Source organism: Microtus ochrogaster, unplaced genomic scaffold (genome assembly GCF_000317375.1).
Source record: "Microtus ochrogaster isolate Prairie Vole_2 unplaced genomic scaffold, MicOch1.0 UNK70, whole genome shotgun sequence".
NCBI classification, from domain to species: domain Eukaryota; kingdom Metazoa; phylum Chordata; class Mammalia; order Rodentia; family Cricetidae; genus Microtus; species Microtus ochrogaster.
In genome coordinates, this window is record NW_004949168.1 from 693,760 (window position 1) to 720,014 (window position 26,255).

The 26,255-nt window shown below is 41.8% G+C and overlaps 2 protein-coding genes across 2 annotated transcripts; both read left to right on the forward strand.

Annotated features, from left to right (window-relative positions):
• Positions 1 to 11,984: 11,984 nt before the first annotated feature.
• LOC101979543 (dimethylaniline monooxygenase [N-oxide-forming] 5-like) lies at positions 11,985 to 22,315 on the forward strand. The gene is made up of 8 exons (XM_005370112.2): positions 11,985 to 12,119; positions 12,938 to 13,126; positions 13,585 to 13,747; positions 14,830 to 14,972; positions 16,225 to 16,424; positions 19,111 to 19,460; positions 20,603 to 20,675; positions 21,952 to 22,315. Exons 1-8 carry the CDS (start codon positions 11,985 to 11,987, stop codon positions 22,313 to 22,315), a joined length of 1,617 nt encoding a protein of 538 aa, XP_005370169.1.
• Positions 22,316 to 25,239: 2,924 nt separating this feature from the next.
• LOC101995729 (serine/arginine-rich splicing factor 7) lies at positions 25,240 to 26,079 on the forward strand. The gene has a single exon (XM_005370083.3). It carries the CDS (start codon positions 25,257 to 25,259, stop codon positions 25,962 to 25,964), a length of 708 nt encoding a protein of 235 aa, XP_005370140.1. The 5' UTR covers positions 25,240 to 25,256; the 3' UTR covers positions 25,965 to 26,079.
• The last annotated feature ends 176 nt before the right edge of the window (positions 26,080 to 26,255 follow it).

Below are 26,255 nucleotides of genomic sequence, written 5' to 3' on the forward strand. Positions count from 1 at the left end.
CAAAAAAAAAAAAAAGCCTTATTTATGCAAGTTTGGTAGACTCCTGGAAGGTGCCTTGGCTTAAGCAACAGTTTAGCCCTTCCCATACGGGCCTTTTAGAGGAAGAGCTTGGAAGCTGGCCTCCACAGCTGTGAGGAACAGCTTCTCCCCACTGCTCCTATTTAAGTTGGGGCCAACGTCACATCAGAATGAGGGACACGGGGGCTTAAGAGAAGTCTCTCTGGAAAATCACTGCTACTGATCCTTTAAGAACAAAAAGACCATCAGAGCAAAAAACTGTACTAGTTTTCCCAGAACCATGAGACCAACAAAGTGAAGCCAGAATTGCCCCCTCCAGAACTGGGAAAGAACTGTAGCCCACCCCCTCCTTTCAAAGCTCAGGGGTCCCTTTGGAGGACGGAGTGGAATGGCTGTAAGAGCCAGAGGATGCCAGTGAGTAAAAAAAAAATTGTCTTCTGGACACAAAGAACAGTCGCACACAGGATCTCACAGCAATTGAGATGCAGGCAGAAGACCTGAGCAGGCTCCAGGCAGACCAAACCCCAGCACTGAGAGGGAAGGTGGGCAGGAAGTCCCACCCCTAGCTAAGGAGCTATCAACAATTAACAGCTTCTAGGAGGATGGTCACTTTATTTTACAGGGGTGGCCCCTGGTGAGTTGACCACAGTCCCATGGAAGGTCACACACCAAAGAGTGTATAGGCTGCACCGATTGGACTTGATATGCTTAGAGTAAAATGTAAAAAGAGAAGGCTGGAGAGATGGATGGGTCATCAGTTAAAAGCAGAGACTGCTCTTGCAGAGGACTCAGGTTCAGTTCCCAGCACCCACTTGGTGGCTCACAACCATCAGTAACTCCAGTTGCAGGAGTTTTGACACCCTCTTCTAACCTCCACAGGCACCGTGAGCATTTACGGGACACCCACACTCATGCAGGCAAAACACTAATACATTTAAGATAGATAAATAAATCTAAAGACATTTCTAACAAAACAAAAGAAGAGAGCACAAAGTTGGATGGGTTGGGAAGAGAAGCCAAATCTAGGAGAGTTTGGGGAGGAGTGACCAGGATGATGATCAAATACATTGAACGAGATTCCCAAAGAACTAAGAAAAATGCAGGGAAAGACAAAGGACCCCTAGTCAATATTTGATACTGATTTCTGGGCCTTCTTTAACTTTCTGGGCAAGGTTGCTCCACTCAGAAACACTACAGACTCCTGAGAAAAAAATATAGACTCAATGTTTGAAAAGCAAGGGTAAAGTTAAAGGGGTGTGTGGCACCCTGCTGGCCATCCTGGCCCTGCATGAGTGAACCTCAAGCGATGCAAGCTGCCAGATGGGCATATTGAGACATGAGATAGTACGCAGAAGTAAGAACATTTTGTAATTCTACCTGTCTGTAACTCCTTGGTGAGCTTTGCAAAAGCTGTTGACTTTTGACTACAGGTTGCCAAATTAGGATGAGTAGGAAGGCTCTGTCGTCCCACAGTGTCTAACATCACCCAGATATTTGTAAAGGCCTCCCTTGACTTTGCTAACTCTGTTTGTTCTAGATTCAGCGAATGCCTCTTTAAGCATTCTTTTCCAGCCAAAATTACAAAACTGGTTGCCTTTATTTGAGAGAGAAAAAAAAAACAATGGGTATACCAGGTCTCTACACAATGCCAATATTTGTCATGTCATGGTTGCCCAGGTCCTTCTCTGCTCTTATTCTCTATTGATTTTCTAGTCCAATTATCCAGATGTATGGTAATTTGTGAAAATTAGACTCTCTTACCTGACTGAGTGTTCTGTTTTGAGTTGATTTCATTGGTTAAATAAAGAAACTGGCCAGGCGATGGTGGCGCACACCTTTAATCCCAGCACTTGGGACGCAGAGACAGGCGGATCTCTGTGAGTTCAAGACCAGCCTGGTCTACAAAGCTAGTTCCAGAACAGGCTCCAAAGCACTCTGTCTCAAAAACCAAAAAAAAAAAAAAAAATGTCTTGGCCCTTTAATAGGACAGAAAAATTAGGTAGGCGGAGTAAACAGAACAGCTCACTCACCCATGCTTGTAAGAATGGGCTTTCAATCCCAATGAGGTCCCAGGCTGCGGACTACACGAAAAGTACCTAGAAGTGTGTGAAGACATAGTTGATTCCAGATGTAGCATTAGGTTAAAACAACAACAACAACAGCAAAACATCCCCATATGCATGTGATGAATGATGTGCATGGGTTTGTAGGACCCTCTGTGTTAGTGGTGACCTTTATTCCTTAGTCAGCCCAATGTCAACTCCCAGTACACTGTCAACTAAAGATGGAGGCACACAGGATTTCTCCCAGAAAGGAGCATCTAAAAGTCAAGGATTGGGGTAGCTGGGATATCAGGAATGCTGTGCAGTTAGATGCCACCAGCATAACAGATGGCATGAGGTGGACTCTTTGGCAAGAATAACAACAAAAAGATAGCCTAATGACTAAAATTTTAGCCAAAACTTTATAAGCCACTGAAGCTAGACGAGCTCCCTAGAACACCAGCTTCTACTGGTATGCAATGTCCTGCCTCAATTAGAACCATTGGCCAGTACTTACACAGTGACAGTAGGAGCTAGCCAGTCTATAAAGGGATGTGTGGATATTTTGTTTTGTCAATACAATCCACCATGGTGTATCACCCTACTCTAATCAGTGGTATAAGCTCTACAACCATGTAACACACTGACTCCTTTGCTAGGGGATGTGACAGTTCTTGGTTACCTATGAAACTATCCCACAGCACAGGATGTTATGTAGTATCTTTGACTCTACAACTACAAGAGAAGGTGGTCTCCATACGTGAAAATATATGGTGAACACATGGATCCATTGAGGAGGGTAGGATACATGTCTGGACCACTACTGCAGCATGATCTGTTATTTATGCCATTCTGAAGTGGAAATCAACCAGATCTGATATGGGAGAGTCTTCTGTTTTGTGTTGATTTCATTGGTTAAATAAAGAAACTGGCTGGGCGATGGTGGCGCATGCCTTTAATCCCAGCACTCGGGACGCAGAGGCAGGCAAATCTCTGTGAGTTTGAGACCAGCCTGGTCTACAAAGGGAGTTCCAGGACAGGCTCCAAAGCCACAGAGAAACCCTGTCTCGAAAAACCAAAAAAAAAAAAAAAAAAAAAAAAAAAAAAAAAAAAAAAGAAACTGCCTTGGCCCTTTAATAGGACAGAAAATTAGGTAGGCAGAGTAAACAGAACAGGGTGCTGGGAAGAAGGCAGTGAGGTCAGTTGCCATAGCTCTCTTCTCCGAGATGGAAGCAGGCTAGAATCCTTCCCGGTAAGCCACGACCTCGTGGTGCTACACACATTAATAGAAATGGGTTAAGCAAGATGTGAGAGTTAGCCAGTAAGGGCCAGGCAGTGTTTAAAAGAATACAGTTTCCATGTAATTATTTTGGGTAAAGCTAGCCGGTGGCCAGGAGCTGAGCGGTGGGAAGCGGCCAGCAGCTCCTCTCAACACAGATCAGTTGATAGGCTATGAGTATCATAAGATCCATGCCACTAGACAGTTGTTCTTAAGATTGAACAGTATTTTAAACACATATACCGCAAGGAAGGTGAGCATAGGTGATCTCTCTGGGGCAGCAACCTCTCCAAACAAACGAAGTGTTGGTGTTTATTTAGATATATTATATGTACTCTTGTAGGGAAGCACATTAGGAATGGACACATTTGTGAGCATTCTCAGTTTCAGGACATAATTCAAGAGGAGATGGTAGGTACCTTTGTGAGGTCTGCTCTGCTTAGAATGATGGAACACATGTTCAGAAGGTTGAAATGATAGACAGGAACTCCTTAGGAAATATTCATCTTGTTTCATAGAGGATACACAGAAATGCCTCGGGGTGAATTCAGTTTTCCCCCAAAAATGTTCTAGCTACAAACAAGAGGAAAGGACATTTGAAGGTGCATTAAAATAGAGGTTTTCCCCTCAAGGAACCAGCCTCACTTAATGGCTAGCATATTGAGAATGCTGCCAATAGTATCTTATGGGATACCTACTAAATATTTTTAAATTTATATATATTTATGCATATATACATATTCTCATACTACTTTTTCTGGAACCCGTCAAACTCGAATTGATTCCTTGTCTGATCTTGTTCCTTAAAAAGGGAAGGTGTTGATCATTAATTTGTTACCCGTGGGAAAGCAAAGGTTGATATTTTCCCTTGCATTAGGGTTCTTGTCTGTTTTGGTGCGTGAGCCTCTCCTGTTGACATGGATTCTGATGACAGGCCAGATTAATGGTCTCCCAGAACTCTACTACACGGAGGTAAAACCCCTTCCAGGCCTGGGGAGTATTGCAAAAGCTGTGTGTGGTAGGGAGTGACACTGTAAGATTTTAAGAGCTAGTTGCCAGCATTGACTCGGCTTTGTGGCCATCTTGATATATGACCACTGTGGTTGCCCCACCAGCCCTTGAGTAACCAACCTAGTCAGTTGTCCCTGAAGAGTTACCCAGCAGACTATAAACCATGGTGTGTGGAGTTTTATGAGTTGATTATGGTGCTGGAAATGCACCTGACTCTTTGACATTAGCATGACATAAAATGGCTCTACACTCAAACTTGGTCACTTTTGTCCTGAATGCTCTCTAAATGCCATCCTCTAACCAAAATCACAGGGAAATACTTGGGCTTGCCCATGCCTGAAACCACACTTCTGTCAGTGTCTCTAACAACTGAACTCTGAAACATGACGTCAGTTTGTCTGTTCTCTTTGAATTAACATCATCTGAGGTGGATTCTTCCAAATTAGGAACCATTTATTCAGTAAGACAACTTTGTCTTTGTTGCTTTGAGTGACAGATGCATCCCTGTCTTTTTTTTGGGCGAGAGTGGAGCTTATGAAAATACAAGAGGATTGTGAATGTCTGAACACATCCAAACCAGCTTCACACAGGTTAGAGTAACTAGGGCTTGGATCTGAAACTTATCTTTAAATACTTAGGATGTTTTCTCTGGCAAATAAAAGACCCTGTTAACAAAAAAGTAGTTTTAACTACCAGCTTTACCCAGGGATGATGGCACATGCCTGTCAGCCTGCGCTTAGGAGACAGATACAAGAAAAGCGGTGTGAAGTCAAGTCCAGCCTGTCTCAATCCACCCATCAATCCCTACCAGTTTTAAACATGTGGCTAATTACAGAAATTAATATCCTAATCGTCAACAATATTTCCTACTTATTTCATTGAAACTATGTTATAATGGCTATGGCAGAATATTATTTTCTCTGTACTCTTTCTTGGTATTGTATGTATGTGTGTAATACATATGTTTTACAGTTATTATTTTTTAATCATATAAAAAGACTCAATTTACATTGGTATATAAGTATCATTAACTTTCCACCATGATATTTGAGTTTTAGCATATCGAAAGATGGAAAGCATCACCTGAGACTTTTATTTCCTCTGTGGGAAAGGGGCTAGGCCTTTGAGTTGTATGCCAGATACCTGCAACAAGTTAGTGGCTCTTATTGCTTCATTAGGAGATCAAGTGCGCTTCAAGGAGATGGGCATGGGTGCCATGTTAACAAGGGTGGGCTTGTGATGCTTCTTTGTAAAAGTCAACTTCACTGGATGAAGGACTAGGAAAACATTCATTATACTTAAATCTAGTGGGCCCTGAGCCCATTCCTCTTTTCCTGGATGGAAACCCAGGCACCTGATGTTTAGTTAGAACACTTGTCATGACCCAGGTGTGTAAGAATGTGTCCAAAGATCACAGTTAGTATGAACAGACACCATCCAGTGGGCTGGTGTGTGAGCAGAACACAGAGACATAGGAAATGCAGCTTTTCCTCTCGCTTATGCAACTAGGATCCTCTTCTACCTCTGTACGTGAGAGGGCCTGGACTTCAGGACATAAGCCTTCAGCTCCCTCAGTTCTTGTCCTTTGGCCTCATGCAGAGGCCTCCTTCCCATCAGTGTCCCTGTTTCTGAAGCCATCAGACCCTGGCTGCACTACAGAATCTCAGGCTTACCGATGCCCTGAGGACTTCTTGGTTGTCATTCAATTCCTCTAATAAATTTCTTCTACTATATTTATATTTGTATGTATTGATGATATATGGATTGTGTCTCTCTGAAGAACCCTAAATAATCCATGAAGTATGGAACACATTGCTTTAGAAATGTGAGCACTAGATTGTCACTGGAAAAAGTCCTGCTATTATCTGTAAAAGACAACTTTCTGTGCTTGACAGCCCAAGGCAGGAAGCCGAAGACTTATAGCCTCAGAAGGGATTTGTGGTGATTATGTGGAAACACTTTGCTTCTCACGGCAGTGATCACACATTTTAAGAAGTGTGGGTGGGTCCTTCTAGTGGCAGGTGTACAGATGCAGCTCTCCGACTGGGGGCCATGGGGGGGGCCAGGCAAGGGGAGACCAAATGCTTATAAAAGAGATCAGGGAGGAGCAGCACTGTAGCTCCTCTAGGGAGTGACAGGATCTAAGGGGAAGATCACCCACCGAAAACCCTGGCAGATAAAACGGTGGCTGCATCTCCTTTCTTGGTGATAAGCGACTCTGCCTGAGGACTCAAAACGCAGAGAACCAGCAGCACAGGGGTCACGGCTCAATCCAGGAATAGGAGGACACTTCCTTTCAAAGACTGTGAGTTGGAGTGCCCTTCCTCTGGCTTCTGGTGTCCCCAGGGACATGCAAAAATTGTGGCTCACAAAAGCAATTGCCCCTTCTGCTTCCTTCTGTCTTCCCTTCCTAAACTTCTGTTTCATTGGTTGCGACCACCCTTTTCTAGCAGTTAGAAATACAACCCCAAAGTACGAGGATTTCTTCCTTCCCTCCCTCCCTTCCTTCCTTACCGTATTCCTTCTTCCTCCCTCCCTCTCGTCCTCCCTCCCATTCTTTCTTTCTTTCTTCCCTTCTTTCTCTTTCTTTTTTTCTAATTTTCCAAGAGACCAAGCCTCTAAAAAAAAAAGGAGTCTAAACCATATGAAACAAATAATATAGTGGATATTGAAGCAATTTACAATAGATTGCCTAAGGTAAGACATTTCTTAGCAGAATACATTGAAGAAATATATAGCTCATATTATTCCATAAACTTAAAGTTGCTACTACAAGCCGATTTGGAAATAATAGTTACAAACAATAAACAGTAAAGCAGATGTGGAATCCAATTAATAGAAATCAAGGATGGATAGACTACACTGACTTCATTTTTAGGGACCCATTTTGGTCATATGTGGAAAAAAAGAATATTTGTATCTGACCAAGGGAGAACGTACAGTTCCATTCTAATTGGGTTTAGCTTTATTTTGTTGGGTGTTTTTTAGGTTTCCACAGGACTAATTAGCATATCAAGCAACTTGTCTGAGGCCATTTAGCTGTGAGCCCCTAAAGAAGCTAAAGGCAAGGGGTAGCATCGTGGTCCTGAACCAGACCTTAAATATTCAAGGCACTGTGGACAAATGGTTTGACTGAGCTTGTGCAGGGATGTTTTATTTTAAATAGTTTGTCATAGACTGAAACATAAATAGAATAAATGCAAATTTTATATTCAGAAAGATGCTAATTATAATCTAAGGACTCACGTGGAGTCATGAGTCATATCTTCACTATACTGGTTTTGTCCTCTCCGTGTACACAAAATTCCTGGGAAGATTCAAATCTTATTCCTTATAAAACACTGCTCCTCTGGAATCAAAATTCCATAGGCATGTGACTTTAAAATATAGGGAAAGGCAGAAACTAGAGAAAATGAAGTAACACTGCACAAAACTAGGTAGGGAACCACCAATAACTGGACAAGAATTTAACAGATATACCCTCTCCTCCAGACTGTTACATTTCCATTATATTTTTTATATAATGGAAAATTCCAAGTACTCATTAAAATGCCAACTCCCATGTACTGAGAAAGTACTACCTTCCAGGCGCTATCCAAGAGAGGCAATTATGTCTCATAACCTGGTTATTAAGCAGTTCTAGTTTCATAGAAAGAAAATAAAGTAACAAATTTTGCAACCAGAAAAAAACTTTTGAAAAGTAAGGTAGCCTTTGTTTCTTTGCAACAGTGGCAAACAAGAAGATTCTAAACTGCAACAGGATATTACACAATTGAAAAATCCCATACCTATTAAAATTCACCAATTCATTCACCAAATATTTCCTGAAAACCTCCAAAATATATTTATAGAAATATATTTACAATATTCTTTACTGAAAATTAGGTGGCATGTAGCATATTAAAGTTCGGGAGTATCAATGCATAGATACACATATGAGCATATTCATAAGATAGCAGTCTAAACCCATGTGGAGTATACTGGATAACTTCTTGATAGGACTTGTAACTCTGTTTTTTTGTTATATATCTCATAATTTTTTCAAAATTAACATGTTAAAGTTAATTGTAAGATAGAAAAGGGAATAAACAAAATTCTTGAGTCTATGTAACAGTTCATAACTATAGTAGCTGTCTATGAACATTCTAGATGGTAAATGGATATAAAAATTTAAATAGTATGAGTTCATTTATTATGGTATTAAATGAATTCCAAACACTGCTTTGACATAATCATAGAATCTGTATTTTGAGAAATGAAAGAATGGATTTTATGCAATTGTTTTGAACATGGAGGAACTTAAAATATAAATATATGTCTCACTTACTGATTCTTACAAGTGAAGAGAAAACATTGTAGGAAACCAGGCATTAAAACAGTGTGGGATTGTTGCCCAAAGTGCAAGGCTTCCCATTCAAGTTGTGTTGGAGAATGCAGCTTACCCAGCAACCTGAATAGAATTCCTATTTCTTCTTCTCGAGTCTAGACAGGAAACTGCCTGGGAGAATGGGTTTCTCAGAGACCACATTATGTTGCAGGCATGGGTGACCACAGTTCATGTTGCACAATTCCAGGACAGAAGAAAGAACTTCAGAGAGAGAGCAGAGTCCCAGGCTTGCTATAGTGCCTGTCCTAGGTACCAGAATCTACTCCTCCAGAGGAGGCATTTCCCCTTTTACGTGAATCATAACGACAGTGTAGTGGGCAGAAAAACGAGAAGCAAAGCCCCTCGTATTTATCCCAGGTGGGAGTAAATCTGGAACCCCATTCCCATTGAACCAAGATAGATAAGGAAGACTTAGTCCTAAAAGAACTGAGCACATTTCTGCCATTGAGTTCCATGCTGTCCCGTGGCACTGTGATGCAGGGAATGTGATGGCCCCATCATGCCTCACCATCTAATTGCAGAAGAATGTGATGTGTCCGACAAAAACGTAGTGCCAGAGAAAATGAAAGTCTAAATGTGACAACGGAGGGTGAGGGAGAGAAGCACAAAGCACAAAGAACAGCCAGATTCATTCACGGTAGCCAAGTTATGAAGGCAGCCCTCTGGCTGGCCAATAGATGGACGGGTAGATAAGGGTCCTATACTGCTTTATTCAGTCACAAGGAAGAGCAACATCGGGTCATTTGTCCAAAACTGGAAGGAAATTGAGACTATCATCTTAAGCTAAGAAGCCAGAGTCAGTCAAGCATTGCATGTTTTCTCTCAAATGTGCAATCTAGGAGATAAAAAAGTGTGGGGGCAACTGTTAGGAAAGATGAGGGGGATCCAGATGAGATCAGGGAAATAAAAGAGGGTAATGGGGACAAATATGAACAAAATATGCTTCGTGTGTATATAAAATGTCACAGTCCCGTCGATTTTACAGTTAGCTAGCTAAAGGATGTCAAAGAGGGGATAAAAGGTGGCCAGTGACAATATTTCTCTCAGAACTAAGTCTTGATGATATACTTGGATACACTGGGAAAGAGAAAACATTCTGAAGAAAGGAGGAAGTAGCAAGGAAATTCCAGACTAGGGAGGTCACCATCTTCTGTGCAGGCAATAAGAGCATGCAAGAGGAAGAGGGAAAGTGAGAGAAACATGGCGGGGTGGAGCCTGGCTCCTGGAGGGCTCTGAAAGCGAGACAGACACATGGGGGCTGATTTCATTGTTTTAATCTGTTAGTATTAGCCATATGTCACAGCACCATGTGGAGGGTCAGAGGACAGCTTTATGGAGCCAGTTTTCTTGTTCCACTTTTATGTAGATTCCCAGGACAGAATTTAGGTCACTGGGCTTGTCTGGAAAGTTCCTTTACCGTTGGAGATATCTTGTTAGCCCAGAGATCTGACTAAATAAGAAATAAATATGTTTTTCTACCATTACTCCCCATATCATCAAAAGAGATCACTCTCCAAAATATTCCATCAGTATATATAACATACATATATATGTGAGATATATATATATATATATATATATATATATATATATATATTCCTCTTGAGACAAATTACAGTGTCCCCATGCACCCTTCTGCCAGCCCTGAGTAAGCAAGTCATACCATAGTAACTTCCATTATATACATAATTTTTTTGTTTTGTTTGTTTTTCAAAACAGGGTTTCTCGGCATAAAATCCCTAGCTGTTCTGTTCTGTGGACCAAGCTATGCTCAGACTCACAGAGATCCTCCACCTCTGCCTCCTGAGTGCTGGGATTAAAGGCATGTGCCACCACTTCCCGGCATAAAATCTTTTAAGACAAAATGTAATGCAATATAAAACACCTTGCATATTTCTATTATTGAAGGTATTTTTCAGTGATCTGTAATTACATGCAGTTCTATTTTGTTTAAATTAGAAAAAATTTTATAAGAATAAAATGACCTTTTCAATAACAGCAGAATGCCTACAAATTCATGGAAAATGAACAACTCTCTACGGAGTTACCCCTGAGTCAAGGAAGAAACAAGAAAGGAATTGAAGATTTTCTAGAATTCAGTGAAAATTAATGCACAACATATCCAAACTTATTATGAAAGTTATGCTAAGAGGAAAGTGTAGTGATATCTCATTTGTATTTTAATAAATAAAGCTTGCCTGAAGATCAGAGAGTAAAACAGCCACCTTGGTCAGCCTTACAGACCAGGCAGTGGTGACACACACCTTTAATCCCAGTTGCCACAGTAGTTTGCCATAGAAACCAGGAGGTAGTGGTGCACACCTTTAATCCCAGCACTAGAGAGGAATATAAGGTGGGAGGAGACAGCTCTCAAGCTCAGGCTCATTCTAAGAATTCCTTGAGGAAGGATCACCATTTTTGGACTGAGGTAGAGGTAAGAGTCAGTGGCCAGCTGCTTTGCTCTTCTAGTCTTCAGACTGAACCCCAATATCTGGCTCTGGGTTTTTATCAGTCGTGATACAGAAAGTTCATAGCACTGAGTACCTATATAAAGAAATTAGAGAATTCTCATACCAGTGACTTAACAGCACACCTGAAAGACCTAGAACAAAAAGAAGCAAACTCACCCAGGAGGGGCAGACAGAAGGAAATAATCAAACTCATTGAAACAAAAAGAACAATACAAAAAATCAATGAGCCGGGCGGTGGTGGCGCACGCCTTTAATCCCAGCACTCAGGAGGCAGAGGCAGGCAGATCTCTGGGAGTTTGAGGCCAGCCTGGTCTACAAGAGCTAGTTCCGGGGCAGGCACGAAAGCTACAGAGAAACCCTGTCTCGGGAAAAAAAAAAGAATCAATGAAACAAAGAGTTGATTCTTTAAGAAAATCAACAAGACAGACAAATCCTTATCCAAAATAACTAAAAGGCAGAGAGAGAACCTCCAAATTCACAAACTTCAGAAATGGGGCATAACAACAGACACTGAAGAAATCCAGAGAATAAAATGACCAAACAATCTGGTGTTAGAGGAGTATTTGTGTGAGGGTGTGTGTGTGTGTGTGTGTGTGTGTGTGTGTGTGTGTGTGTGTGTTTCAAATCAAGACAATAGAAGCCATGGTAGAACAAAAAATAAAACCTCTATCAAAACAAATGGTAATGTTGCTAAAACTAATGGGAGAACTGACCTGTCAATAACGTGAATTTTCTCCTCAGTCAAAACTGAAAGAACTCTTCTTCATCCAGAGACCATGAAAGTAAAACAAATTGCAGTCATTGGTGCTGGAGTCAGCGGACTGGGCGCCATTAAGAGCTGCTTGGAGGAGGGACTTGAGCCTACATGCTTTGAAAAAAGCAGTGATATTGGAGGACTGTGGAGATACGAGGTAATTTTATAGGTTATATTCTCATGAAGTATAATGATATTTGTGCATGAGACAGAGAGAGAAAGATACTTCCTAACACAAATTAGGCCACAGAAATTTTAAACAATGTAACTATTCTTTACAAAGTAGCATTTTCGTCTATTCAGATAAACTTGAAACTTCTCCAGTACATGAAGAATTGTTCTCCATTTCCCGTGACTTTCTAGTCCGTGCAACAACATAACCAAGGAAAGCAACTTAGGAGCACAGATGCACTTTGGCTCATGATCTCCTGTACTGTGGTCCATCAGGGCAGGAATGCCATGACTGAGCTGAGCAGCTCACATCAAGGCAGGCAGAAAGCAAAAGGAATGCTTGCATGGAAGGGCTTTCTGCTCTTTCCCCCTTTCTTCCAATCAGGCCACCAGCCTGTTAAATAGGTCCACTCATATCCATGGTAGGCCTTCCCCTTGGCTAAACTTCTCTGGATATGCCTTCACATGTGAAACCAGAGATGTGTTTTATTAATTTCCTAGGTTCTCCCTAAGCCAATCAAACTCATTTCATCCTTTGCAAGTTTCTCACCACAAATCCCTTCTATAGTTTTCATTTTATTTTTTGTGTTTCAAGAATTGATTATCTTATTTTTAGAATGACTGAATTACTGGTATCACTTTGGATCTGATGCCGTCATACAATTGAGCAATATTACAAAAGCCAACAATGACAAGAATTTTCAATAGCATATAAACCCAACATCACAACTGTCATCATCCCTAAACTCAGTGTGCATTGTTTCCTCAATTTCTGGAAGCCAAGGGTTGGTGTGTTTCCTTTAGGAGATACCAGAAAGTGGAAAGCCTGGGATATACAAGTCTTTGACCTGCAATACATCCAAGGAGATGACAGCCTTCAGCGACTACCCCATCCCTGACCATTACCCCAACTACATGCACAACTCAAAAATGATGGAGTATCTCAGGATGTACGCCAAGCACTTCGGGCTCATGAAACACATCCAGTTCCAAGTAAGACATGAAACCCCACCGACAGCCTGCTCAATGGTCAAGGCAGAGTCTGCACTGCCAGAGCCAGCTGGGGCGCAGCTTCATCTGCATTTTCCATCCATGTCTCTGCCACTCACATGATGAGTGAAGATATATCTCAGTATTAACTTTTCCTTACATAGAAGCCTTGCTGCAAGAGTTGTCCCTAAAGTCTTGTTTCCAGTTAATTTTACAAAAAGTAAAATGTGAGGTGGATTGGGGATGGGGAGGCAGTGTAATATTTTCTCAACATTTCCCAACTCTTGAGAAAGAATACTTTTATTGATTTTGTATTAAAATCCTAAAGAACCAGGAACTTTGAGCAGAAGTAATAATGGTTTTATTTATTGAAACACAAAATGTCCGGGTTATAAGAAAGAAGCAGAAGACAGGAAGCAGTGTTGTAGGATTAGCTGTTCCGCTTGTTTCTCGTTTCCTAGACAAAGGTGTGCACAGTGAGGAAGCGCCCTGATTTTTCATCCTCTGGCCAGTGGGACGTTGTGGTAGAAGCTGATGGAAAGAAGAAAGCTTACATCTTTGATGGGGTCATGGTCTGCAGTGGCCACTACAATGAGAAGTATCTGCCCTTACAGGATTTTGCAGGTATCTAACCGAATGAGGTACAAGGATATTGCAAGCATTGCATTGCCTACATGGTCACAAACATTGGTGAATGGGGTTTTGTTTTGGTTTTTGGGGTTTGGCTTTGTTTTGTTTTTATGCAGAATGGTTATTGAGGAAGGCACTTTCTTAAAAATCAGGAAAGATCTGGCAATAGAAACAACACTGAAACTGGGAACTAGAGTTCCTCCAGCAAGCGAAACCTGGAGAAGGGGCTTTCTGGAAAAGAAACCATAGGAGAAGCGATGGGTGGGAGACTATGAACTTAGAGAATGACACACATTTGAGGTGGCTCGCCAAGAAGAGTATGGAAGGCCTGTGGAAAACGATTGAGGGAGATAGAAAGTGATGCGTGTCAGTCTGTCTGTCTCACTGACTGCCTGTGTGTGGAGAAGATACCTGATCATATTTTTATATCATAAATATAGAGAACTCAAATTTGGTTCCCAGAACCCATGTCAGGTGGCTCATAACTGTCTGTAACTCCAGCGCCTTGGGATCCAACACAATTTTCTGAATTCCCCGGGCAGCTGAACTTATGTGCATATATTCACATGTGCACACACACACACAATAAAACTTAAAAATAATAATAGAAATTATCATTTCTATCTATTTTAAGTGACTGTTGCAAAGTCGATTATGTGATTTGCATTTAGTTTCTTTGGAACAAGTTTTTGTTGCATATGGGAAGGGTCTGACTTATTTGTGAAATGCATAATCAGAGTCACAGAAGAGTGATGAACAGTTGCACATACAGAGACAGAGAGAAATGAAAAGTCAACGACCTCCTCTTGCTATGTGAGGATCGTATTGGGCAAACTTAAAATCGGACATTCTAAGAGAAGCATTCCTGTGCTTTGATTCTGAACTCAGTCACAGAGTTGCTGCTAGTGAATATTTCTTTCCTTGGATAACTTTATGCTGTAATATTGGTAATAAATGGCCAAGAATGGAGAAGGGGGTTACATAAATAGGAACTTAGAGTGTAGGAATGAAATTTTCTCCCGTGTCCATTTACCACTTCTGCTTGTGACTTGGGGGATTTGGCTCTTCCTTCACAGGAATCACCCAGTTCCAAGGCAGCTATATTCACAGCTGGGAATACAAGAACCCAGACAGTTTCATGGGGAAGAGAGTGGTCGTGATTGGCATTGGGAACTCTGGAGCAGATGTGGCAGGCGAGATCAGTCATGTTGCTGAACAGGTTTGGTGTCCTACCCTGCTTCTGCTCCTGGGTGTAACCTTGATACCTGCAGGGAAACGTGAGTCTAGGCTTTCTCTCTGGCTTTAGAGGTGGTGTTCTCATTTGAGCTGAAAGCTGAGAAAGGCAATTGTGCATTATTTTCTCCTGGATATATGTGAAGAAAATAATTTTAAAAGTACCTAAATAATGATATTTTTCTACAAAATAAATGAGCTGCAAAAGATAACAAACTAGGGTCAATTACCAGCATTATCTGCATGTAGCTACACTAGGGAGAAAAGCATTTAAAAACTAAAATTAAATCTACAGAAAAATCTCAAGTGTTCCCAGTGGACATGATTTTACAGAGAATGGTATGCATGGACATGAATAAAGTACTCTGATGATTTATGAATGAATAGCTAAGCACAGAGCAGCAAGCCCATGAGATCTTACTAACTAAGAGGAAGAAGAAGCAAACAGCCCTCTCGAGTGCAAACGCTGCTGACTTCTGAAGAGTGTGGAAGGTCGCTTCCTGTCATTCAAAATTAGTCTTTGAGATTCATTCAAGATAGCCACCAGGAACATGTGAGTTTTCAAACAGCGGATGCTTTCTGCCCACATAGACTGTAATCACCCAGTCTGTGGTCTACTGACTCACACCAAGCTTTGTGTATATAATACAAGCCATGAATCATAAATCTCTGTGATTATGACCTTGCAAGAGAGTGATTGTGTCTTCGCTAAAAAGCTGCAGCCTTCTTCAGCTAAATGACTCCAAGCAGGGAGCAGAGCTCATTCTCATAATTCTGGGCTTGTGACCTTTTACTATTTACATGGAATTGTCCATCTGCAAATAGGAGAGCATCTGCAGTGCTCATTTCCCCCTTTCACTGCTGTTGTTACTGTGTTCTTTGTATTCTCTCCATCTCTGCGGATTATGGAATGACACAGCTTTCGGGGAGCAGGTGGGTGAACTTTTAACTCCCAGGGTAATCAGTTGTTGGGGACAAAGTCTTCACATCTGGGGCCTAACACGTTTCAGACATCGGGCACAGGTAGGGGAAGAAAGACCCGTGACGAGCTGTAAGTGAACTGAAAAGGGGCTGGGTTCCTGGGCCTGTTCACAGTGTGAAAGGAGAGAAGTAGGCAGACGGGGGAGGTGATGTGGGCAGTTAACCCTAACTCCTTGGTAATTAAAAAGCAAAACTATCAATACAGATCAATATGATTAGAAACAAAAGGCTTACTAGGCGACCACCCCTCTATGCAGGTTTTCCTCAGCACAAGACGAGGGACGTGGATATGGAACCGAGTTTGGGATAACGGGGATCCTCTGGACACCACCCTCTTCACTCGTTATAATAGAATCATGGGAAGGCTCTATCCCACATTCTTGATAAACAGATGGGCAGAGAATAAATTAAATGCAAGATTTAACCATGCCAATTACGGACTGCAGGCTAAACACAGGTAAGATCCAGACAGCATTTAAGACAAGCAAATATGTTTTAAGCTGCTACAGCAGGGCTGAGGAGATGGTCCAGCAGTTAGTAGCCCTTACTGCTCTTACAGAAGACCAGAATTCAGTTCCAAGCACCCACATCTAGAGGCTGACAACTGCCTGTAGCTCCAGGTCCTGGGGATATGATGCCTTCTTGTGGTCCCCAAGGATGCTGCAACCCCCTACCACCCAAACCCTCAACACATAAACACACACAATTTAAAACAAATTATTTTTTAAAAAATCACCATGCCAGTCAGTTGTTGTATAAGGTAGGTGTGTGGAATAGTAACTAAAGGGTGGCATTCTAAGTCTCAATGGAATTGACTTTAATTGGGAATACTGAAGCCATTTCCTGAGAACCAGGAATTGAGACGATTCTACTGAGAGAGGAAAGAATGTCCGTGGGGAATACATTGGTGAAGCAGTTAAGTTCCATCTCTACTCTTATTCACCCTGCCTCACTGTGTCACTTTACACCATCGCTAACTCTTGCACTATCACCTGTCCACAGTTTCCTATTTATCTTTTAGATTTAAACTTATGGTTCCATAGTAACCTTCAAGCCTGTTACCAGCTAGGACAACTGCACCTATCCATGTTTCTGACCACTCTGTACTCAGGCAGTGCAGGTATATCTGAATTCAGCTGATCTGGTCTACTCTTCCATCTGGTCTACCACTTACACCATCCACACTCAGTACCAAATGAAACCATACATCCCAGGGCTATCGTGGTTTCAGATGCCGTCTGGGGATCCAGCCTCTCTTCCTCCTCACACCCATTCCACCCAACCCAGTCTTCTCACCCCCATTCTTCACTGGTTCTTCCAATTCCACAGATATCTTCCTTCACTCTTCTCGATGCTTTACCCCAACATGACACTTAGAGCTTGGTGTCATCCATGTGGTCTTTCTTGGCTCGTTCTGTAGACAGAAGTTTCTGTTCTGCCTAGTTCCACAGCCATTCAGCCCCAAAGAAACAGAGACTTATATTATTTATAAACTGTTTGGCCTATTAGCTCAAGCTTTTTTTTGGTTTTTAGAGACAGGGTTTCTCTGTAGCTTTTGGTGCCTGTCCCGGAACTAGCTCTTGTAGACCAGGCTGGCCTCAAACTCCCAGAGATCCACCTGCCTCTGCCTCCCGGGTGCTGGGATTATAGGCATATGCCACCACCACCCGGCTAGCTCAAGCTTTTTATTAACTAGCTCTTACAACTTAAATTAACCCATAATTCTTGTCTATATTAGTCACATGACTTGGTACCTTTTATCAGTGAGGCATTCTCATCTTGCTTCCTCTGCTTCTGGCTGGTGACTGCAGACTGAGCCTTTCTTCTTCCTGCAATTCTCTTAGTCTGGTTGTCCTGTCTATACATCCTGCCTGGCTACAGGCCAACCAGCATTTTATTAAACCAATATGAGTGACAAATCTTTACAATGTACAGGAGCATCTCCCATAGTATCTGTTACCAGAGGGAGGATCCTTGTTCGTTCCTGACTGCTCAGACCCAAAATAATCACTCAGAAACTATATTATTTGCAATACTGTTTGGCCAATAGCTTAAGCGTATTTCTGGCTTACTCTTATATCTTAAACTAACCCATTTCTATTATTTTACATTTTACCATGAGGCTTGTGGTCTACCAGCAAGGTTCCAGCTGGCAGCTCGTGTCTTTCCCCTCTGGCAGCTCCATGGCATCTCCCTGACTCTGCCTACTCTCTATATATCTCTTCCAGCCTGGCTATGTTCTGCTAAGCCATTGGCCGAAAGCAGCTTCTTTATTCATTTACCAATAAAAGCAACACATAGACAGAAGGACTTCCCACATCAAGTATCTTCCCTTCTCACATGACATCAGTTTCTAAATTTAAAAAAAGATAAGTAAACCAGGCATAGTAGATTATGCCATGATCTCGGCACTCCGGAGGCTAAGGCTAAAGGATTATCCTACGTACAAATGCAGCTCACGCTATACAGTGCATTCCAGACCACTCTGAGCTAGAGAGGAAGAACCTGCCTAGTTTTATGGTATTGGATGTGTAATCCTGGTAAAAGAAGATAGTTGATATGTATCAACTATGAAGCAATTTGAGAATAGGGCTTTCTGCAAGGAATTTGTAACTCAAACCTTGCAATTACCAAATATTGTGTGTCACTAAGTACAAGTACTTCCCAGTGATGATTTAATATTAAAGTCTTTCAGGTGCACTTTGCAGACCCTTGAAGGAAACTGATAACCAATTTATGTCAACTTTTACATGATCCCAATCACAAATGCCCAAAGCCAACATTGAAGAACTTTACTTCTGGTAAAAATCCCATTATCTAAATATAGTGTTATCATGATTTGATTAATGAGGTCTGATTTGATTAAGTCATTATGACCATCTGACAAATTTTGAAACTGATGATAAGGTGTTTTTATGACCTGTCCAGAAAGTCACAGCAAGGAATAGCGGAATAAGTATAAAGTCCATTCTGCCTCCAAAATCTGGTTCTTCACCAACAAACACTACCAGGTATCCAGGGAGGGCAGTAAATGATATTAAAATGATTGAAATACTGCTGTGGTTTTCTAATTGCTTACAACCTCAGCTTCCTTATGGAAATATTCACTCTCATTCTGCACTATTATGCTCCTGAACACACAGATTTCTCAGCCATCAGTCTATCTTCAGTGACGACCTGCCAAATCGCATCATTACCGGGAAAGTGGTGATCAAGACAAACGTCAAAGAGTTCACCTCGACATCCGCCATCTTTGAGGATGGTACCAAGGAGCCTGTGGATGTTGTTGTCTTTGCCACGGGCTACACCTTATCTTTCCCTTTCTTGGACGACAACTCTGAAATCCTGGACAGCGAAAACACGATGTTTAAATTTGTCTTCCCTCCTCAGTTAGAGAAGCCGACACTAGCTTTCATTGGCATCCTCCAGCCAGTGGGAGCCACCATTCCCACGTCAGAGCTCCAAAGCCGATGGGTTGTGCGTGTGTTCACAGGTACGATGGTCCTCCTAGGAGCAACTGTGCCCCCGACCACGCACTCAGGTAGTGAGGGCACATGGTTTTCTCTTCTACTTCCTCCCTATTCTACCAAGGCCAGGGGTGTAGCTCAGGGGTAGAGCACTTGCCTGGTTCCCCGTGATTCTAGTTCTGATTGATCTTTAACATTGAAATCCCTCAGCTGACTTGGGATTCTGTTGTCAGAGTGGCTAATAGCCCTGTTCTATTGGAAAAGGGGCACTGGGGGTTAACAATCCTTCATGGGAGTGTCCCTTTACTTTAAGGAACATCCTAGGTGTCCCTCCTGTGAGCCATGTATCTTATTCATAGTGGCAAACTATTTTATGTGTGACTTTTTTATTTTAATGTTTTGTTTTCTTTTATTATATGTATGTGTGTGTGTGCCTGAGTGTGTGGATGTGTGCCAGGTACATGAGGGTGCTCACAGAACCCAGAGGAGTGTCTTGGAATCCCTGAAATTGGGATTATAGATGGCCACAAGTGGCCAAATGTAGATGCTAGGCGCTGAACCTGGATCTTCTTGAAGAGAAGCAAGTGTTCTTAACTGTTGAGCCACCTTTCATCTGCTCTTCTGGCTTTCACTTGCATGTCTGCCCCACGATCACTATGGCACCATGAGCCCAACTTTACTTTCTCTCTGCTGTTCTGCCATAAGGAAAACCTGCTACTCTGTAAGTTAACTAAAAACTTTTTAAAGGAATGAAAAGGTTTAAGGTAATGGATAAGTTAATTATTCCAAGCTTATTATTACCCCATATATACATGAATCAAAGTATCATACCGTATTTCATAAATATATGCAAATATTATGTATTTTTTTCAAAAAGCCATATTAAGATGAGTGTTTATAGTCATGAATTTTAAGCATAGCTTTAAACTAAAAAATAACAACTCCCCAAAAACATATTTTTCTTGAGAGAAAACTGACTCCCCTTGCTGACAGCCTAAAACTGATTGTAAGAGAATGGCCTTCTGAGAAGTTTTCTAACCATGGCTTGCACTGTGCATTCCATGGAGATTCTACAGCTATACCTGTTCTACTTCCACGCCATCCTTCCTGTTTGCTTCTCTTACCCAGCCCTCCTGATGGTCTTTCAAAGCCTGTCTTGTTTCCTCAGGACTAAAAAAGTTACCCTCACATAGCGACATGATGGCAGCCATCAACAGAAGGAAGCAGAAAATGCAGAAGGAGTAAGGAGCCTGGTTGGGGGCTTGGGGGCTTGGGTTGCTGTTGTTAAAGTCAGTGAAATCTGTCTGGAGGGAATTACTCAGTTTTCTCTTCACGGGCTTTCTGCCTATGATCTGGTCTAATTGCTTTTGCTCAGTGACATAAAGGGTGTATGTGTAAAAATGCCCAGCCAATGGATCATGAGCTCCCACAGTAACTGAACCACCCCGGAACACCCTAGTCTATAGCTGTGTCCAACAGACCAAACAAACAAACAAACAAAAACCAGGAAGCAGTCACTGACTCCTAGTAAGAACTATGGTCAAACAGAATATTTAATAAATAGCTAAATTCAAAACCTAGGGGGGAAACAAACACTTTAACTCAATAGCTGGTAGCTAAATGCACTGTTATTTTGAATTTTTTTATCGGCTTCTCTGGGCACGTCCCTCAAGAGAACCCTGAGGAAAACCAGGAGACATGATAAAATATTCTTATCACAACTTCATAACTTTAAGAAATGTACTTATTTTACTGTTTGATTTTCTTTTTCAAGAAACTACCTTTATTATATATCAATTCCCCTTTTTCTGATTTCATGAATTTAATTTTTGCCTTAATTAATGGGTTATTGCAGCTCTCCTAAGCCTTGTTTCGTGTTCCCAACTACTTTTTCCTTTAGTTAGATGCCTCGTTCACGTTTTATGGTATTTTTAAAATACTCATTAGTGTCTTCTAAACATTTTGAAAAGTTTTTATAGTCTATAAATTGTCTATAATATTGGTTTTGTTTCTCTTTTACTCAAGAAAAATTTAGCCAAGGGTTTCTAGGTTTCCAAGACTGTGGAACAAGTTGCCAATGCCTAAGAGTATTCCAGAGCATAATTTGTGTCCAGAAATTAATATGTGTCAAGATACTGTGTATAGCTAGGAAGCATTGAATGGGCAGTGGAGTTTATCATAGCGTTCTCCCCAGCTCGGGGTTCTTGCCTATGACTTTTCTATAACAGAACTGGACTCTGTCTGGAAAAAGGACCCATTTTCTCTTCAAAAATTAATCTAATCACTCATTCAATAATTTCTATACTTATGTCACTCTACTGGGCCCTGTGGGAAGATTAAAGAGGTCGATAATATATGACTTCTCCTAAAAACCTGTAGTAAAGCGTATAGATGTACAAAATGAAGATGATTTGTGCACAGAAGAGAATTAACATGCTACCAAGTAAGGGGAAAACTCACCGGAAACTCAGGGGTAAAATCTACCACAGGCATTTGAGCATTTTCTTCTCGTTCCAGGCTTGTGGAGAGTCCCAGAGGCATACATCGAGTGCAGTACATCGACTACATGGACGAAATTGCTTCAGAGATAGGGGTCAAACCCAACCTGCTCTCTCTCTTTTTCTGGGATACAAAGCTGGCCAAGGAGATTTTCTGGGGACCCTGCACCCCATACCAGTACCGTCTCCAGGGGCCAGGGAAATGGGCTGGGGCTCGGGCAGCCATCCTCACTCAGAGAGACCGGATCCTCAAACCCCTAAGAACCCGGGTTCTCAAACAATCTGAGGCATCACCCTCTAGTCTATTTTGGGTCAGATGTATCTGTATTGTCATTTTTCTCTTGGTTCCCGTGTTAGTTATCATGAAAGTGATATATTCCTAAGCTCACGAGAGAGAGAGAGAGAGAGAGAGAGAGAGAGAGAGAGAGAGAGAGAGAGAGGTAAGCACTTGAGAGAACCAATCGTTGTTATTTGAAATGCATGTAAAATGTTCATTACTAACTAGGGAACACATGAAGATTTAAATGAAAACAAAGTTACTCTGTTATGAATCTCCCAAGAACTTTATAGGTAAGAGGTTTGAAGGTAACCTATTTTCTTTATTATATATATCATAGCTTATTTCTGCTTTATTTCAGAGGTGAAAGGATAGGCCTTATATGTTTACCCCAAACAAGATGGTATGGAGAATAATTAGTGCGGTCCAATAAATAAACAATGGCTCTGGAAAGGCTAGGCCAGGTGTAACACTCAGAAGTATGTTCCATGGCCTCACTGTACCTCCGTCCATGATGAAATGTGTCTGACAGAAGTCACTTTGCCTGGTCAAACAAGGCTGAAAAGTCAGTCTGTCGCTTTCCACCTCACCGCCATCCAATAAGAGGTCAACACCGCGTGGTCTTACAGACTTGAATGTGATCAGGAAAGATAATCAGAGAGACAAAGAGAGCAAAGCAGTCTCGGGGCATCTCACTGGGCATCCAGGAAAAAGTCGGTGTCACCCAATAAAGACATCAGTGACTCTATAATAGTGGAGACTAAGAAGGCATAGAGCACCTGCACGGCTTAAATATGGGCGGCCGGTTTTAGGACATCTGGGCAGATCTTCATGGGCACTGTTTTACGTGATTGTACTGGATTAATGATCATGTTGGTGAGTGCTAAGATTATAGATGAAGATTCTCATATGCAGAAGACGCCATGGGCCAAACAACTCGGCCATTATGGTTGATTAATTTTTAAAAAGTCTTTGTGGGGTATGAAAAGGGAAGTAAAAATGGAAATATATGGTGGATTCTTGTGATTCTAGGTTATTAAAATGTTCACTGTATTATCCCTTCAGCTCTTTTGTAAATTTGAGAATTTCAAAATTAAAGCCATTTTAAGATAAAAGGCATTCCCGTGTGATGATGTATGCGTGTGCCACACGTAGGCCACAAATTCAGCATCTGTTTTTATTAGCCAAACCATAAAAAGGAAACCTAGACAGATAAGGGATGAGGTTCATGAGCCATTCTGTCTAGCAAGAATGTCTTGAAGACGTATGAAGCCACTCACATCCATTGCGACCTGATTTCTCATCTTACAGTGAACTTAATTATGATCAATGTTTTTAGGATAGTGGGCCAATACAAACACACCCTTTGTATCACATAGGCACACTTTGAATTGTGATGGAAACTTTTTGAAGAGGTTCAAACAGGGACATGCCATATTATAATTCAGCTGTTACACAGAAAATGGACGAAATAAAAGAAGCATGGAAGTGGAAAAAAATGAAGATGTAAAAATATGAATGAGAACAAGGGACTAGATAGTGGATTAGAGACAACATTACTTTCCTATACCTCCATGAGTCTGAAGCAAGGCATCACTATACCTGAGACGCATACAGTCTGGAGACAAAGAGTCAATAGGAAATAGAAACCAGGTTGCCTTTAGCAGAGAAACTACAGGCACTAGCAAAGCACTGAGCAAAACATTAAGGGAAGAGAAGAATAACTCCCAGCATGGCTTCAAGCAAAAGGGAAAAGGAAAGCCCCAAGGCACTTCAACCCACACTGACACATTGAAAAAGTAAAGTTTGAGACAGGATGTGACCAGTCATGGTGGCATATGCCTGTGGTCCCAACACTTGGGACATTCAAGCAAGCTCATGTGTACCAGGTTCTCCTTACTGACTATCTAGTGTGAAGTCATCCCAGAATACATGAGGACCTAGAAGTCCTCCCAAGCAGCCAACAGAAACTGGAGAAGGATGGCCCTGTACTTCCTAGCTTGCATCTTTAAACCCCAAAGACTTCATCTCCTATGCTGGACAGGGGTGCCACCCTGGGGTTCAGAGTGGACTCAGAACCTGGTCCTCACTTGAATTGGGATTCACAGACACAGATATGCTTGTATGGGGAAGTGCAATCCACAAAGAGGAACACATTGAGGAAGCTGTGGGTAGAACTGTGGTAGGAGGAAAAAACAAGCTGTGTATAAACATGAGGGTGGGGAAGAGGCCTTAGCTTAGAACTTCGGTGAGCCCAGGGCACACAGGACCAACCTGTAGCCCATCATCGCTGCCATCACAGAGTGCTTGGGCATACCTGTCTTATACACTAGAGAGATTAGTGGTAGTTGCTGTCGGGGACTAGCTTCGACAAAAATACCTCTCACCAGGGTAAAGGCATGGAGATTAGAAATATAGTAAATATGAAGACAAGAATGAAACAATAAAACATAGAAACACAGGAGAGTATCGGGAGGGAATTACCAGTGAGTACTGAAAATTCGCCCACTTTAATTTCCAGCTGCTTAAAATATCCCTGAATCCAAAAGGTAAGACAAAAGACTGTTTCAGGAGCACAAGTCTTCAAAGGCACTGAAGGCTACTTTCCGAGGACCAGAACCCTCTGATCTGTGACCACACACATCTACACTGGGCTGATAAACCAAAATCAAAACCTAAACAGCCATCAGGATTCAAACATTGAATTTAGAACCTTTATATAGCTTCAACTGAAACATCAATAAAATTTCATTTTGCATTATCCCCTCTAAAGCAAAGTTAAGCAGGGCTGTGGCTCATCAAATGACTAACAATGGAAAGATGTGTATAAATAAATAGTTAAAACATAATCAAGCACTATAACAAATGTGCATGAAGTCAACGGGAAAATCCTTCCATGAAAACAGTTCTCCTTCACACTGTACCTATTGGAAAATTGGGGGTAGCGCCCCCGGGAGTGTCGACGAGGAAAGCAGTGCAGCCGCGTCGGTGCTACTGCTGGAGCTGCGGGCACTGCGAGCGAGAGCCGAGTACACGAACCTGTCATCATGTCACGCTATGGGCGGTATGGAAGAGAAACCAAGGTGTATGTTGGTAACCTGGGAACTGGTGCTGGTAAAGGCGAGTTAGAAAGGGCATTCAGTTACTATGGGCCCTTAAGAACCGTGTGGATTGCCAGAAATCCTCCAGGATTTGCCTTTGTGGAATTTGAAGATCCTACAGATGCAGAAGATGCAGTTCAAGGATTGGATGGGAAGGTGATTTGTGGTTCTCGAGTGAGGGTTGAATTATCAACAGGCATGCCTCGGAGATCTCGTTTTGATAGGCCACCTGCAAGACGTCCCTTTGATCCTAATGATAAATGCTATGAGTGTGGTGAAAAGGGACGGTATGCTTATGACTGTCATTGCTATAGCCCTCAAAGAAAAAGCAGGTCACAGTCTAGATCACATTCCCGTTCCAGGGGAAGGCGATACTCTCGCTCACGCAGCAGGAGTCGGGGAAGGAGGTCAAGATCAGCATCTCCTCGAAGATCAAGGTCTGTGTCTCTTCGTAGATCAAGATCAGCTTCACTCAGAAGATCTAGGTCTGGTTCTATAAAAGGTTCGAGATCCCGTTCAAGGTCAAGATCAAGATCCAGGTCTATTTCACGGCCAAGAAGCAGCCGATCAAGATCTAGATCTCCGTCACCTAAAAGAAGCCATTCCCCATCAGGGAATCCACGAAGAAGTGCAGGTCCTGAAAGAATGGACTGAAGTTCTCAAGTTCACCCTTTAGGGAAAAGTTATTTTGTTTACATTATTATAAGGGATTTTTTATGTCTGTAAAATGTAACCTAGGAAGGATCATCAACCATCTAATCAAAATGGATCTGGATTATTGCCCTGTAAAATTCATAGCAGTTAAGTAATTGTTTTTGTTGAAAGTATTAACATCTTTTGTGTTGAAATAAGAGCGGCAGGGGCTGCGTCCCCAGCACCCTGCCACCCACATGGCTAGCTTAGCTTATGTCCCGAAATAATTACACGGAAACTGTATTCTTTTAA